This window comes from Arvicola amphibius, chromosome 3 (genome assembly GCF_903992535.2).
Source record: "Arvicola amphibius chromosome 3, mArvAmp1.2, whole genome shotgun sequence".
NCBI lineage: Eukaryota > Metazoa > Chordata > Mammalia > Rodentia > Cricetidae > Arvicola > Arvicola amphibius.
In genome coordinates, this window is record NC_052049.1 from 29,894,548 (window position 1) to 29,908,362 (window position 13,815).

The following is a 13,815-nucleotide window of genomic DNA, read 5'->3' on the forward strand; positions in this document are numbered from 1 at the left end:
AGTAGCACGTTTCTTCTGGCAATGATGGGGAGGTCTCTGAAGCTGCCACGAATAGCGAGAATCACTAATCTTTCAGAAAACTACTAGGAAGGATTCAAAAACTACCTTTTAATTTTGCATATTTAACTAACTATATTGAATGTCTTGGGATTTCCCTTTAGATGATTATTTCTGTAACGTAATACAATATTTGAGATAAGGCCCTTCCTGGTGTAATTGAGAAGTAAAAAGTATCCCAACCACACAGCATTTCTAAATTTATTTTAAAACTACATTCATATCCACCTCTTGCCGCATCAGAATCAAGTTCGGCATGTGTTTCACTATGAAACCTGTCACATTAGGGAAAGTACTAGGTGGTACCTTCTCTCTGCCCTCCTTTCATGCACACTGACATCCAGAGAGGGCACTGCTTATACGAAACAAAGGACGCTGCTCATCAGTGGGGCACACACGATGGTGTTCAGTTCTGTACATTTCCAGTGAGCCCCTGCTGTGCTTTCAGGGAAGACCCTGCCTGGCACAGTCCTCAGGTGTTTGCCCCCTGCCGCTGAACCCCACAGCCAGGTCCTTAACCCAGCCACCAACGAGAGACCCTAGCACCAACCACCAAGTTGGAAGACGTTGCTGATTTTTAATTTGTGGGCAGACTGCTTGTAGTATTTCCATTTTATCACCCGATTATAGGTGCAATTATATTAAATATTGATAGGCTGGCGAGTTTCCCTTTGAGGGAGAATTTACTATGCACCACGACTTACGTAATTATTCACACTTAAAAGCCCATCACAGTAAAGTACCGGACAGCCATACCTAAAGGCTTTTACAGAACCTCATACCCAGAAGCTTGAGTATCACTTTATCATCCCAGTGTTTGCCCAGTTGCCATAAAATTTTGCAAGGTCCCAGTGAACCTTACAGCTCTGTTATAAATCAGACTTTGTATATTCAGGTCTTATATATATGAATACTATGGAATAAAGTGCCACTTCATTCATAATAGGATATAAAAGGCATAGCGCACTCAGATTATTCTTTACACTTGTGTAAAAGTATGATCAACTATCACTGGGCTTGTCTGATTTGAAGGGAGGGCGCAGGACTGAATGACTTTAGTCATTGTTTTGTAGCTTTAGGAGACAAAGTCTATCAACTGAAGTTCCCAGTATAAAAAGTCTGTCCAAGCCAGGAATGGCTTTGCAAGCTTATTATTCCAGCACCCAGAGGCTGAGGTAGGAGTAGTTTGCTATTCCAGCCCAGCCTGGGTTGGGGTACATAGAGAGAACGTGTGTGTGTGTGTTTAGTATATCCTCTCACAGATGTACATGGGCCTGGGTGAAAACACCCTGGCCCTGGAGAACACCAACCGTTAAGAGTTGGGCATGTCTGTGTCCTGTGCTGCCTGCTCTCTTCCAGTCATGCTGTGCAGCAGAGTTTCTCACCAGGTCCTGTCTGAAAACTGATCTGGTGCCAGTTGCCAAGACGAGGGGATGAGTGGATGCTGCAGTGGCGGTGATTGCCTGAAGCTTCACAAGCTCAAGAGAAGCCTGGGGGGGAGGGGGAGGACCAGTGAGGAGAGAAGACAGGAAGAGGATGGAGGAGATGCAGGCCAACACGATGCAACTCAGCCCTCAAACACAATGGTGCGCTGACAGACGTCCATTGTCAGTAGGGCCAAGAATAGAGTGGTGTGGAGAGGTGGCTGCAGGTTGTTAGTGTCTGAGAGGTCAGAGCCACAAACAACGCTCATTAAAGAAGGGACATTTCTGAGGACGGAGGTAAACTGTGGTAGACCATCCCAAAACTTTATTATTTAAGGAAGGAATGATTGCGAAAGTGAATTTTCTTTCTAACAATAGAAAGTGAGATGACCCCCAAGGTGATATTTTTAAGCGAGGTCTCTTTTTTTGTTGCTGTTTTTTTGAAACAAGGTCTCTCTATTTAGTCATGGCTGTCCTGGAGCTCACTATGTTCTTATGCTTAATATGAAGAGAGAGAAAAATACAAAGGGCTTTACAATTTAGAAAATTTTCCATGTTATATAGACTTCATTTTCATGGATTTAAGCCAGATGTTTAAAAATAAATTTAGTTAAACTTATTCTTTATATAATACTTACTATCATATCAACCAAATTGACAGTACAATAAAGGTACTTCTGGAGGCATTACCATCCCTGACTTCAAACTCTATTACAGAGCTACAGTATTGAAAACAGCTTGGTATTGGCATAAAAACAGAGAAGTTGACCAATGGAATCGTATAGAAGACCCGGATCTTAAACCACAAACCTATGAACACCTGATTTTTGATAAAGGAGCCAAAAGTACACAATGGAAGAAAGAGGGCATCTTCAACAAATGGTGCTGGCATAACTGGATGTCAACCTGTAGAAGAATGAAAGTAGATCCATATCTATCACCATGCACAAAACTCAAGTCCAAATGGATTAAAGACCTCAATATTAATCTGAACACATTGAGCTTGATAGAGGAGAAAGTGGGAAGTACTCTACAACAAATGGGCACAGGGAACCGTTTCCTATGCATAACCCCAGCTGCACAGACATTAAGGGCAACATTGAATAAATGGGACCTCCTGAAGCTGAGCAGCTTCTGTAAAGCAAAGGACATTGTCACTAAGACACAAAGGCAGCCTACTGACTGGGAAAAGATCTTCACCAACCCTGCAACTGACAAAGGTCTGATCTCTAAAATATATAAGGAACTCAAGAGACTAGACTGTAAAATGCCAATTAACCCAATTAAAAAATGGGGCGCTGAACTGAACAGAGAATTCTCAACAGAAGAAGTTCAAATGGCCAAAAGACACTTAAGGTCATGCTCAACCTCCCTAGCTATCAGGGAAATGCAAATCAAAACAACTTTGAGATATCATCTCACACCTGTCAGATTGGCTAAATCCAAAACACCAATAATAACCTTTGCTGGAGAGGTTGTGGGGTAAGGGGTACACTCATCCATTGCTGGTGGGAATGCACACTTGTGCAACCACTTTGGAAAGCAGTGTGGCTGTTTCTCAGGAAATTCGGGATCAACCTACCCCAGGACCCAGCAATTCCACTATTGGGAATCTACCCAAGAGATGCCCAATCATACTACAAAAGCATTTGCTCATCTATGTTCATAGCAGCATTATTTGTAATAGCCAGATCCTGGAAACAACCTAGATGCCCTTCAGTGGAAGAATGGATGAAGAAACTGTGGAATATATACATGCTAGAATACTACTCAGCGGTAAAAAACAATAACATCTTGAATTTTGCATGCAAATGGATGGAAATAGAGAACACTGTTCTGAGTGAGGTAACCCAGACCCAAAAAGATGAACATGGGATGTACTCACTCATAATCGGTTTCTAGCCATAATTAAAGGACATCGAGCCTATAATTTGGGATCCTTGAGAAGATAATAAGAAGGTGAACCCCCCAAAAAAGATATAGTAATCCTCCTGGATATTGGAAGTAGACATGATTGCCAGGCAAAAATTGGGAACTTGAGGGTTGGGCGAGACTGGGCCAAGGGAAGATGGGGAGAGAAAAGCGTGAAGGGGAGAATGGGGGGAGCTTGGAGGAATGGGATGCTTGGGATACAGGAAGGGTGGATATGGGAGCAGGGAAGCATATATCTTAATTTAGGGAGCCACCTGAGGGTTGTCAAGAGACTTGACCCTAGAGGGGTTCCCAGGTTTCCAGGGAGACGCCCCCAGTTAGTTCCTTGGGCAGCTGAGGAGAGGGAGCCTGAAAAGGCCAGTTCCTATAGCCATACTGATGAATTTCTTGCATATCACCATAGAACCTCCACCTGGCGATAGATGAAGAAAATGACTGAGCCCCACATTGGAGCACCGGACTGAGCTCCCAAGGTCCTGATGAGGAGCAGAAGGAGAGAGAACATGAGAAAGAAAGTCAGGACCGTGAGGGAACCTCCACCTGGCGATAGATGAAGAAAATGACTGAGCCCCACATTGGAGCACTGGACTGAGCTCCCAAGGTCCTGATGAGGAGCAGAAGGAGGGAGAACATGAGAAAGAAAGTCAGGAACGTGAGGGGTGCGTTCACTCATGGAGACAGTGGGACAGAACTAATGGGAGATCACCAACTCCAGTTGGAATGGGACTGATGGATCATGCGACCAAACCCGTCTCTCTGAATGTGGCCAACAGTGGGGGCTGACTGAGAAGCAAAGGACAATGGCGCTGGGCTCTGATTCTTCTGCATGGACGGGCTCTGTGGGAGCCTTCTCAGCTTGGTCGATCACCTTCCTGGACCTGGGGGGAGTTGGGAGGACCTTGGTCTTAACATAGAGTAGGGAACCCTGATGGCTCCTTGGCCTGGAGAGGGAGGGAGGGGAGGTATGGGTGGAGGGGAGGGGAGGGAAGGGGGAGGAGGAGGGGAGGGAAGGGGGAGGAGGAGGGGAGGGAAGGGGGAGGAGGAGGGGAGGAGATGGAAATTTTAAAATATAAAAAAATAAACCATGAAAAAAAAATAAAAAAAAAGAATGAAAGGTAATAGGGTATAAGAGCTAGGCTGTATAAAGTAACAGATTGCAAAGAAATTCACAATAAGAAAAATACTCTCCAAAGATCATGAACCCTTCTACAATGTACAGAACCCTTCTACAATGTACAGAACTCTATAAAGGCAGAAGCCTAGTTGGGATATGACATCATGTTCTAGGTCATCCATGCTTCCTCAGAGACTAGGGCACACAAGTGCTAGCATTACAAATCACAAGTTAAAAAAATCTGAAGAGGGGGCTGGAGAGATGGCTCAGCGGTTAAGAGCATTGCCTGCTCTTCCAAAGGTCCTGAGTTCAATTCCCAGCAACCACATGGTGGCTCACAACCATCTGTAATGAGCTCTGCTGCCCTCTTCTGGCCTGCAGGCATACACACAGACAGAATATTGTATACATAATAAATAAATGTAAAAAAAATCTGAAGCTGGAGAGATGGCTCAGCGTGATCCTAGAGAAGCTAAATAAGAAGGTAAATCCAAAGAAAAACATATAGTTATCCTCCTGGATATTGGAAGTAGACAAGATTGCCAGGCAAAAAATGGGAACTTGGGGGTGGGGAGGGATGGGGGGATGGGGAGAGAAAAGTGTGAAGTGGAGGATGGAGAGCGCTTGGGGGAATAGGATGGTTGGGATATAGGAAGGGTGGATGTGGGAACAGGGAATTATATATCTTAATTAAGGGAGCCATTCTAGGGTTGGCAGAGATTTGACTCTAGAGGGGTTCCCAGGTGTCCAGGAAGATGCTCCCAGCTAGTTCCTTGGGCAGCTGAGGAGAGGGAGCCAGAAATGTCCAGATCCTATATCACCATAGAACCTTCACCTGGCGATGGATGGAGAAAATGACAGAGCCCCACATAGGAGCACCGGACTGAGCTCCCAAGGTCCTGATGAAGAGCAAAAGGAGGGAGATCATGAGCAAGGAAGTCAGGACCGTGAGGGGTGCATTTACCCATTGAGACGGTGGGACAGATCTAACGGGAGATCACCAAGTCCAGTTGGAATGGGACTGATGGAACAGGCGACCAAACCGGACTCTCTGAATGTGGCTGACGGTGGAGGAGGACTGAGAAACCAAGGACAACGGCGATGGGCTTGGACTCTACAGCATGGATGGGCTCACTGTGAGCCTTGTCAGTTTGGTTGCTCACCTTCCTGGGCTTAGGGGGAGTTGGGAGGACCTTGGACTTAACATAGTGAAGGGAACCCTGATGGCTCTTTGGCCTGGAGAGAGAGGAAGTGGGAGTATGGGTGGAAGGGAGGGGAGGGAAGGGGGAGGAGGAAGGAAGGAGATGGAAATTTTTAATAAAAATATGAGGAAAAAACCATTAAGCAAATAAAAATGATGGAAATATATGTCTCCATTAGGCTATAAAGAGAATATAATAAAAAGGTTGTGAATGTTGAAAAAAATCTGAAGAAAATAGGAACCACATATGTCACAAAGAAAGAGAGGAGTCTCTGGGGCAGGGTATTGAGACCACGGTCGTATCAAACCACAGATGTAAATTTACAGTGGTGCACTTCCTTCTCTAGGAAAGTTCATCATCTTAACAGTCGAACCCGGAAGAGCAAAAGAGAAAGCAAGATTTCCAAAATCTATTTTATTTTGAAAAATCTTTTTGTTCTCAGTAAGGAGAAGATTTTTAAAAAAAAATCATTTAAACAACATTTTAGACTAGTTTGTCACAATCACACAACTATTGCAATTTTAGTGGCCATCACGAATCTGCATCTCAGATGACACCATTGCTCAGTACTGTTTTCATATAAGTTCAGTGGTGATCCAGGTATCGTTTTGTCAAAGCTCTTTGTTAATAAATATTTTCTAAATATCTAGTTATGTTTTTCAGATTAGTGAAAATGCTAACATGAGATTCCTGGGCAAAGATACTAATCACCCTCCCCCAATAAATTTCAGTGAATGTAATTATAGGCAATGTGATAATAATTACTTCCTAAACTGATTTCTGAAATTGTAACTTTGATTTAGGTTTATTATTTTAGTTAGATATTTGCCAATAATTACTGTCCACAGACATTTAAAATTATTGCTTCAGTCAGGGTCAACACACGAAGTGACTGCTAGTCCTCAACAGACATCTTACCGTGCCCTCATTTATTTTGTCCACTTCATTGGTGTCCCAGGAAAATGTGAATTCAAATATCATGTGAGCTTTTTATAAGTCAGCCATCCAAAATTTTGAGTTTTTTTTTAATTATTAGGAAATGGATTGGTTTTGAAGACAGACTTCCAGACAGCTCAATAGGTATCAACTTGACAAACCCAGTAACGTCAGACAGAGCAGTAGCAGTAAACATAGCAGGAAATAAGGACAGACCCTACTGCACTAGATAGATGGTCGTGTAAGAGGGAAGGGCAAGTACTGAGCCTGCTTCCTGAGCAAGAGGGCCTGAGAATTATAAAAGCTAAATAAAGTACCTAACTGTGTTTTAAAATTTCACTTAAGGCCCCGGCAGTGATGGCCCACGCCTTTAATCCCAACACTCAAAAGGCAGAAGCAGGTGGATCTCTGAATTTGAGGCTGGCCTGGTCTACAGAGGGAGTTCCAAGACAGCCGGGGCTGTACAGAGAAACCCTATCTCAAAAACAAAAGCAAAATTTCAGTTGAACACTTGCTGTCTTTCATTATCGTCATCTGAGCTATGGCCTTTCCTCAGAGGCATATGGTCATCTCAGACATCAACACGCATCCCATGTTTTGAAGATATCGTTTGTCTGGTCCCTGTTAAATACATAAGGAATGAACACAGATGTGGTAAGGATAATGTGGTTGTCACATAAAGCCAGAAGGGCAAAGGAGAAGTTTTCCCAAATGGGCATATCCACAGGCCGTGACGAATTCCATCTCGGATGTGGTGCGAAGCCCAAGAAATGAACAGCATCCACGGGAGGAAGCACCACGAGTCCCGGAGCCTGAAAAGGTGCATGGCCAGCTTCAGGACCACAACTGCCACGGGTATCACGGTGGAACAGTGGAGGAAAGGTCTTCTCGGAAGCGTCAAAGCGGCCTGTAGCGAGAAGTAGTAGCTAGCATCACTTCCTTCTTTGCAAACTCTCACAGCTGCTCCTTACTATTTTAACACGCCCAGCGTCAACTGGAAACGCCAGAAAAATATAACTCTGCAGAAGCACCGGACACGCGGTTTCTAGGCCGGTGTTTCTCTTCTCACTCTATGCTATTCTACACTAAAGCTAAATTTTTAACTTAAAACGAAATATGACGAAAGCATGACCACCATATCCTTTGCATCAACAATAAAATGGAGGCCTTAGGAATGTGGAATTGGGACTGGAGAGATGAATCAGAAGTTAAGAGCACTGGTTGATCTTCCAGAGGTCCCGAGTTCAATTCCCAGCAACCACATGGCAGCTTGTAACCATTTATAATGAGATCTAATGCTCTCTTCACGTATGCGGGCAAACATGCAAACAGAACATTGCATACATAATCTTTTTTATAAAAGGAACATTGTATTAATTTTACAAGCTTCCCAGTGTTTAAAAAGCTACAAACATAATTTATATCCTAAGTATAGGATTTGTGTAGTTGGGGTTTAAGTAATATTTAAAACTAAAAACACTTCTATTTGTTTACGTATATGTTTACTTGCTGAGACATCTTACCAGCCCTATTATAAAGTTGTTTTCTCCCTGAGGTTTTTAAAATTTTCCTATGTGTATTTGTGTATAGGTATGTGTATAAGCATGCAGTTGACCCTGAGGCCAGAGAGGTCACTGAATTCCCTGGAGCTGGAGTTACAGGCAGTTGTGGGCTGCCTCACGGGGACTGGAAACTGAACCAGGTCCTTGGGAAGAGCAACCGGTGCTCTTGACCACTGAGCCATCTCTCCAGCCCTTTCTTAAAGCTTCTAATTGACAAATAGTATTTGCACATGTTTGAGAAGGACAACGTGACATCTCCTACAAGCATATAAGGTGCGCTGGTTGTTATAGAGTAAGTGGAGTAGCTATGACTTCAACAGTTATTGGTTGTTGTGTTGAGAATATGACTCCTCTTCACCAGCTGTTCTGAAGCAGAGACGAGCTGTCAGCTACAGCGCTGTAGGCATTAGTAGTTTTTCCTTCTGTCCAACCTCAATCCTTGCTTCATCCCTTCCTGTTCTATAATTTGTGTTTCTAAAGAACTTCTTGAGACATCTAAGAGTATGCACACACAGCAGCAGCAGCAGCAACAAAATATTCCTTCATCAAAGCAGGGAAAAGGGAGAATATTTTTTTTTATTATAACTGTTTCATAAAAGCCACGGATTCTTTCAGAATTTACTACTAACACTGAAAGATTATTTCAAGTTATTATTTTATTATTCCCTATGCTAAAGCTGAGGGAATAGATCCTTTACCTTTGTGGCCTTCACATACAGGGCAAAAAGCTAAAATTTGTCTTGAATCAGCAATCACCCCCCCCCCCCCCCTTGCCGACTGAGCATCAGAGTCAGGTGACCCTGCCGCACACTTTGTATGTGACAGGCAGGAGGAAGTGAGGTTTCACTCACCCCTCAGCAAGTATTTACTGAGCACCTCCTGGGTGGGCCAGGTAACCTCCCAGGCCAGAGGCTCACAAGGCAAAAATCCTTGCTTTGGATCTACACTTCTTTTTCTGAAATGTTTGTAAATCACATGCACATACAAAGGCAGGCAAATCTTTCGATATTTAGAAAATATAATATCTATTAATGGCACACATAGGAGATGCACACAAAGGGGAAGACACAAAGAGTAAGAGGAGAAAGGTAAGTGTGGTCCTGGAAAAACGAACACTGGCCCAGGGCCACTCGGAATGAAAGCTGTTCCTTTTAGCTTGCTAATGTATTCTCTGTGAGCCAGCACCCAGCTTCTCAGTACAGTTAATAAGCTAAGAGTTCTTACTTTATGTCTGTATGGAACTTTGTGACTGCAAATCCAATTAGGAACATGTCTGTGGGCATCCTTAGGGAAATAGTAGATACTCAAAAAAGTCGAATGAGCTAGCTTTCCTATTTTAAAGCAAGCCATTTTCTCTAGCATATGATGGTCAGGAAGACCAGCGTGGTGGTACTCAAGATATTAAAGAAAACTACGTCGATGTCTTACCTTTAAAGACAGGGATCTAGCCAGAAAAAAATGGTCGATGTCAATAACAGAGGCTAAAAACCCAGCTAAAAGAACCTCTCCAAGGTCAGCCTTCTTCTTGATTCCAACGACGAGTGCCCATGACCACATGCCAATCACACCGTGTACTATGTTATCCGAGAGGGCGCGGAGCCAATCGCTTTGGTGAATTACGGAAAACCGGAGAAATCTATCAGCTACCAGGCAAAAGATGCCCAGACCGAGGCTGGAGATGAGAGACTCGGTGCCGAAACACTGTTGTAGAGCCTCAGTCTTTTCAACTTTGGATGCCATCATAAACTGTGTCAGTATACAGCAACAGCCATCAGGGACCAGCGGTCTACTCTTGTCTTCATCCCTGGTAACCTACAGCGGAAACCAAAGACAAACATTAAAAAGATTATAATCTGCCACACAGTATTCAAGCAAGCAACATCAGCCGTAATTATAAAACCAAATTGGAAAAATTAGCATCCCTGAAGTGGTATACGATGGGCTGTATGGTCAAACACAGTAAGTCTGTTTTGCAGGAAAAAAAACACCAGTTTATGTGGTAGCAAGGAGAATTTCAGAAAGCCCATTGTATGTTATTGATTCCTGCTAGGCATTTAAATACTTCTGTCAGAATGTGTACGGTATGACAGTGGGCATTCATTGTATCTGTAAACCCACTAATTGCTTCTATACTTTTGAAGAAAAAAAAAGGTCTGCTTTCAGGACTGGAGAGCTGGCTCTGTAGCATCACTTGCTGCTCTTTCAGAGGACCTGGTACACCCACAATGGGCTACTCACAACTGCCTGCAATTCTTGTGCTAGGGGACCTGATACCGTCTATTGGCTTCTATGGATACTTGCGTGCACACAGCGCATATGCATACACTTGGCACATACACATACAAATAAAATAAATACCTAAATATTTTTTTAAAAATCATGTGTCTCCTCCCTTTGGTAGAATGCCTGTCCCCACGGTACCTAAACTCCAGAGCTGTACAATTAGAATTCCCTGCCTCTAAGGTAGTGGTAAGGGTGGCCCAAGCTAAGCCCACCAGCTTCCTTTTCCTATGCAAAACTGATGTGGAATGGTACTCTTGGGGGCTACAGGTTCCAAGACACAAAACAGCTGAGGACAAGAAAGTCCTAGAGAAGCCCTTCATCCCAGCATTCTGCAGGCAGGGGCAGATGGATTCCTGTGAGTTCTGGGCCAGCCTGGTCTACACAGAGAGCCCTTGTCTCCTTTTTCATTATTTGCAATGATTAGTGTGTTAGCGCATGCTGGTAATCCCAGTGCTTGGGAGGTAGAGGCAAGTGGATCTTTGTGAGTTCAAGGACAGCCTGATCTACATAGAAAAGTCCAGGCTAGCCATGGCTACAGAGAAAGATCCTGTCTCAATAATAAAGTTATTTGCCAAAGAACGAGAAGTGGGTCTCATTCACTTTAAGAGTGTTACTGTGGAGTAACAAAGAGCTCCAAGGAAACAACCACAACTATGAGATTCCAAACACAGCTAAGTTATGGCACCTTGGCAACAACCCTGAATTTTAAGGGCTCTGTCTTAAAGAGACAAACACATACTGGGATTATAAAGAAAAAACATTTCAGCTGTGTGTTGGTGGCACACACCTTTAATCCCAGGACTTGGGAGGTCAAAGCAGCTGAACCTCTATGAATTAGAGGCCAGCCTAGTCTACATAGTTTGAGGCTAGCCAGGGCTACTCTGTCTTTGAAAAAAAAGAAGAAAATAAACATCTGTTATATCATCCTTAATATGAGAACACTTCAGACTGGTAGCATGGATCAGTGAGAAAATGTATTTGTTGCACAAGCCTGGAGACCCAAGTTCCAGCATTAGCATCCATGTAAAAAGTGGAAAAATGCTTTTGTTATACTACAAATTATATTTCAGATATTACACAATGTTTTATTAATGTTCATTGGTATGTATATCAAAAGGGATTGGACCCAGGACCTCAGAAAGGTGGGCAGCACTAGCTACACACCGGTTCTCAGCTGATAAGCTCAGTATTCATAGAGGTGGTATTTGGGGCGACTTCTCTACCATAAGAGCCAACCATCTAATTTTTCTGTGACTTCAAGAAACCATTTTTTACAATGGCCTAAGTTTGTCTCATTTCACCCTCATTAAAGCAAATGTCACCAACTGTGGGGACTTCCCAGCAAGCGAAATGGTCATCTCCCTTCCCGTAATTTCCCACATATTAGCTGGCCTTTTAAAGTATATAATACGAGGATTTTTTTTTTGCTACCAATCATACATTTCTGTACAAATAAATAAGACATTCCGAACGTAAATGTCAGTTTCTTTTTCATTTCCTCCATCCCCCTAACCTTGGTGGAAAAGTACAAAACCAAGATCTGGGGTTGTTAGGTCTGTAGCCCCAGCACTCAGGAGGCTGAAGCAGAAAGATCACTTGAGTTCAGGGATCCCAAGACCAACACGGAGGACATGTCTCAAAAACCAAACAACCAAACAAAACCATCACAACAAAGAAAAAGATGCCCTGCCCCAAGCTGCCTTTAGTAGGCTTTACAAATAATGCTCTCGTCACTAAATTATAGTTACTGTAAAAGTTAACACATTTAAACTCTTAAGTGCTAAAATACCAAAAGCAGATGACAAATCTAATGCTGGTAATTCATAAAGGAAATGAACACAAATCTTGTTCACTATACTATGCCTTATCTATCTCAGGCCCTCTGATCTCTCTCTGCACGTAAAATACTTAGCTCTTGTAACGACTACAAATAGAATACACAAGTATGCGTTTCAACATGTTTCTCATCTCCGCAAATTCCTGAAGTCATCCTTTTCTGAGGTCCGTGAGATCTAGTAAGTTTTAAAATGTCAAACGGGGGCAGGAAGTCTTAGTACTTGGAGGCTTAGCTAACTCAGGGCGCTCAGAGCTCTTCCACAGAAGTAAGGGTGGCAGTGGGCTCTAATGCCCGGACGCCCACGGGCTCCCTGCTCGGACTGGGAAAAGCGCGGAGCCCAGGAAAGCAACATCCACGCGATCCGGAGCGCGAGGGGAGAGGAGGAGGTAGGTGTGCGGCTCGCGGAGACGGAGCCCGCCCTCCCAGCCCGCAGCCCCGACCCCGGACTGCCTCGGCTCCGTCCCGCTCTGGCCTCCCTTTGAAAGCTGCGCCCTCTCCCCGTCCCTCCCCGCCCGGCCTGTCGCAGCTCAGCCATACCCAGCTCGCTTCGCAGTCGGCGTGCGAGCCAACAGCGCTCCGCCCCTCGGTCGCACCATAGAGACGCAGGCGCCGGCCGGAGCGGCCGAGTCCTCTGGGTCCCTGCGGACGCCGGGATGCAGGCTCCTCCCGGAGCGGCTCCTGGCGCTCGCAGGTTAATCTGGTTGATGCCGTGAGTTCTACACGCCTCCAAAACCCGGGAGAGATGTGGAAAACGTCCCGTCGGTTTCTTGGCTTAGCGGGCGTCGAGTCACCCACTTCGATGCACCCAAGTGGAGGCGGGCAACCGGTTCGGAAAAGTCACCTCACCCGGTGCTGTACGCACAATGGGTCTGGGTCTCAAAGGCACAGAAGTTTCTAACTTCCTTCAGTGGATGCCGCAGGGCTAGCGATGCATGGAAGATCTTAGACCTGACGCACCGCAGTGCTCCACCGCCCCCTTGGGACACTGGTGGCGGCGGCTGAGGCTGGTCTTAGGACAGCCCAAGAACAATCATGACACTAACCTGTTGGAAACAAAAGAGCCATACTGACTGGACTCAAATCGACCTTCTGAAATGGTGACTATATATATCTCTTACTGCCTTGCTGAGGCAGGTGCTGTCTTAGCACAAGGAAACATCTGGCGTGAAACAGCCCAAAGATGCCAGGAGAGACATCCTTTACCTCTTACTTCCTCAAAACAAGTATCACGATGGAAAGCGAGACAAGCAATATTCATGACAGTTGGAATCTTCAATATCAAGCAAACTCCTGGCCACCTCACACACCCTGAAAAGTTGTACTGCTTTAGAATTAGGGATAAGGCCCTTCTGGGTTGGTCTATGTGCCATACAGTCTAGGCTTCCTGGAAGCCTACTGGCTGAAGGCAGCGATTCATTCATACAACACATATTGGATACTTTTGTTGCACTAGGTTACAGTATAGCTT

General features: G+C 44.4%; 1 protein-coding gene across 2 annotated transcripts; it reads right to left on the minus strand.

Annotated features, from left to right (window-relative positions):
* Positions 1-6,124: 6,124 nt before the first annotated feature.
* On the minus strand, positions 6,125-12,971 carry Tmem267 (transmembrane protein 267). 2 transcript variants are annotated; one of them, XM_038323196.2, is made up of 3 exons: positions 12,885-12,971; positions 9,656-10,039; positions 6,125-7,572 (listed from the first exon to the last, which is right to left on the minus strand). In XM_038323196.2, the coding sequence occupies exons 2-3, from the start codon at positions 9,968-9,970 to the stop codon at positions 7,237-7,239; spliced, it is 651 nt and encodes a 216-aa protein (XP_038179124.1). In that variant the 5' UTR covers positions 9,971-10,039; positions 12,885-12,971; the 3' UTR covers positions 6,125-7,236. The 2 variants fall into 2 exon arrangements, with proteins under 2 accessions (XP_038179124.1, XP_038179126.1); XM_038323198.2 differs by lacking the exon at positions 12,885-12,971 and adding an exon at positions 12,568-12,692.
* Positions 12,972-13,815: the final 844 nt, after the last annotated feature.

Coding starts and splice junctions, on each gene's coding strand:
- Tmem267 (XM_038323196.2), bottom strand. CDS start 9,970: ATGATGGCATCCAAAGTTGAAAAGACTGAGGCTCTACAACAGTGTTTC. Junction 7,573..9,655: donor CTAGATCCCTGTCTTTAAAG/GTAAGACATCGA, acceptor TTCTCGCTACAG/GCCGCTTTGACGCTTCCGAG.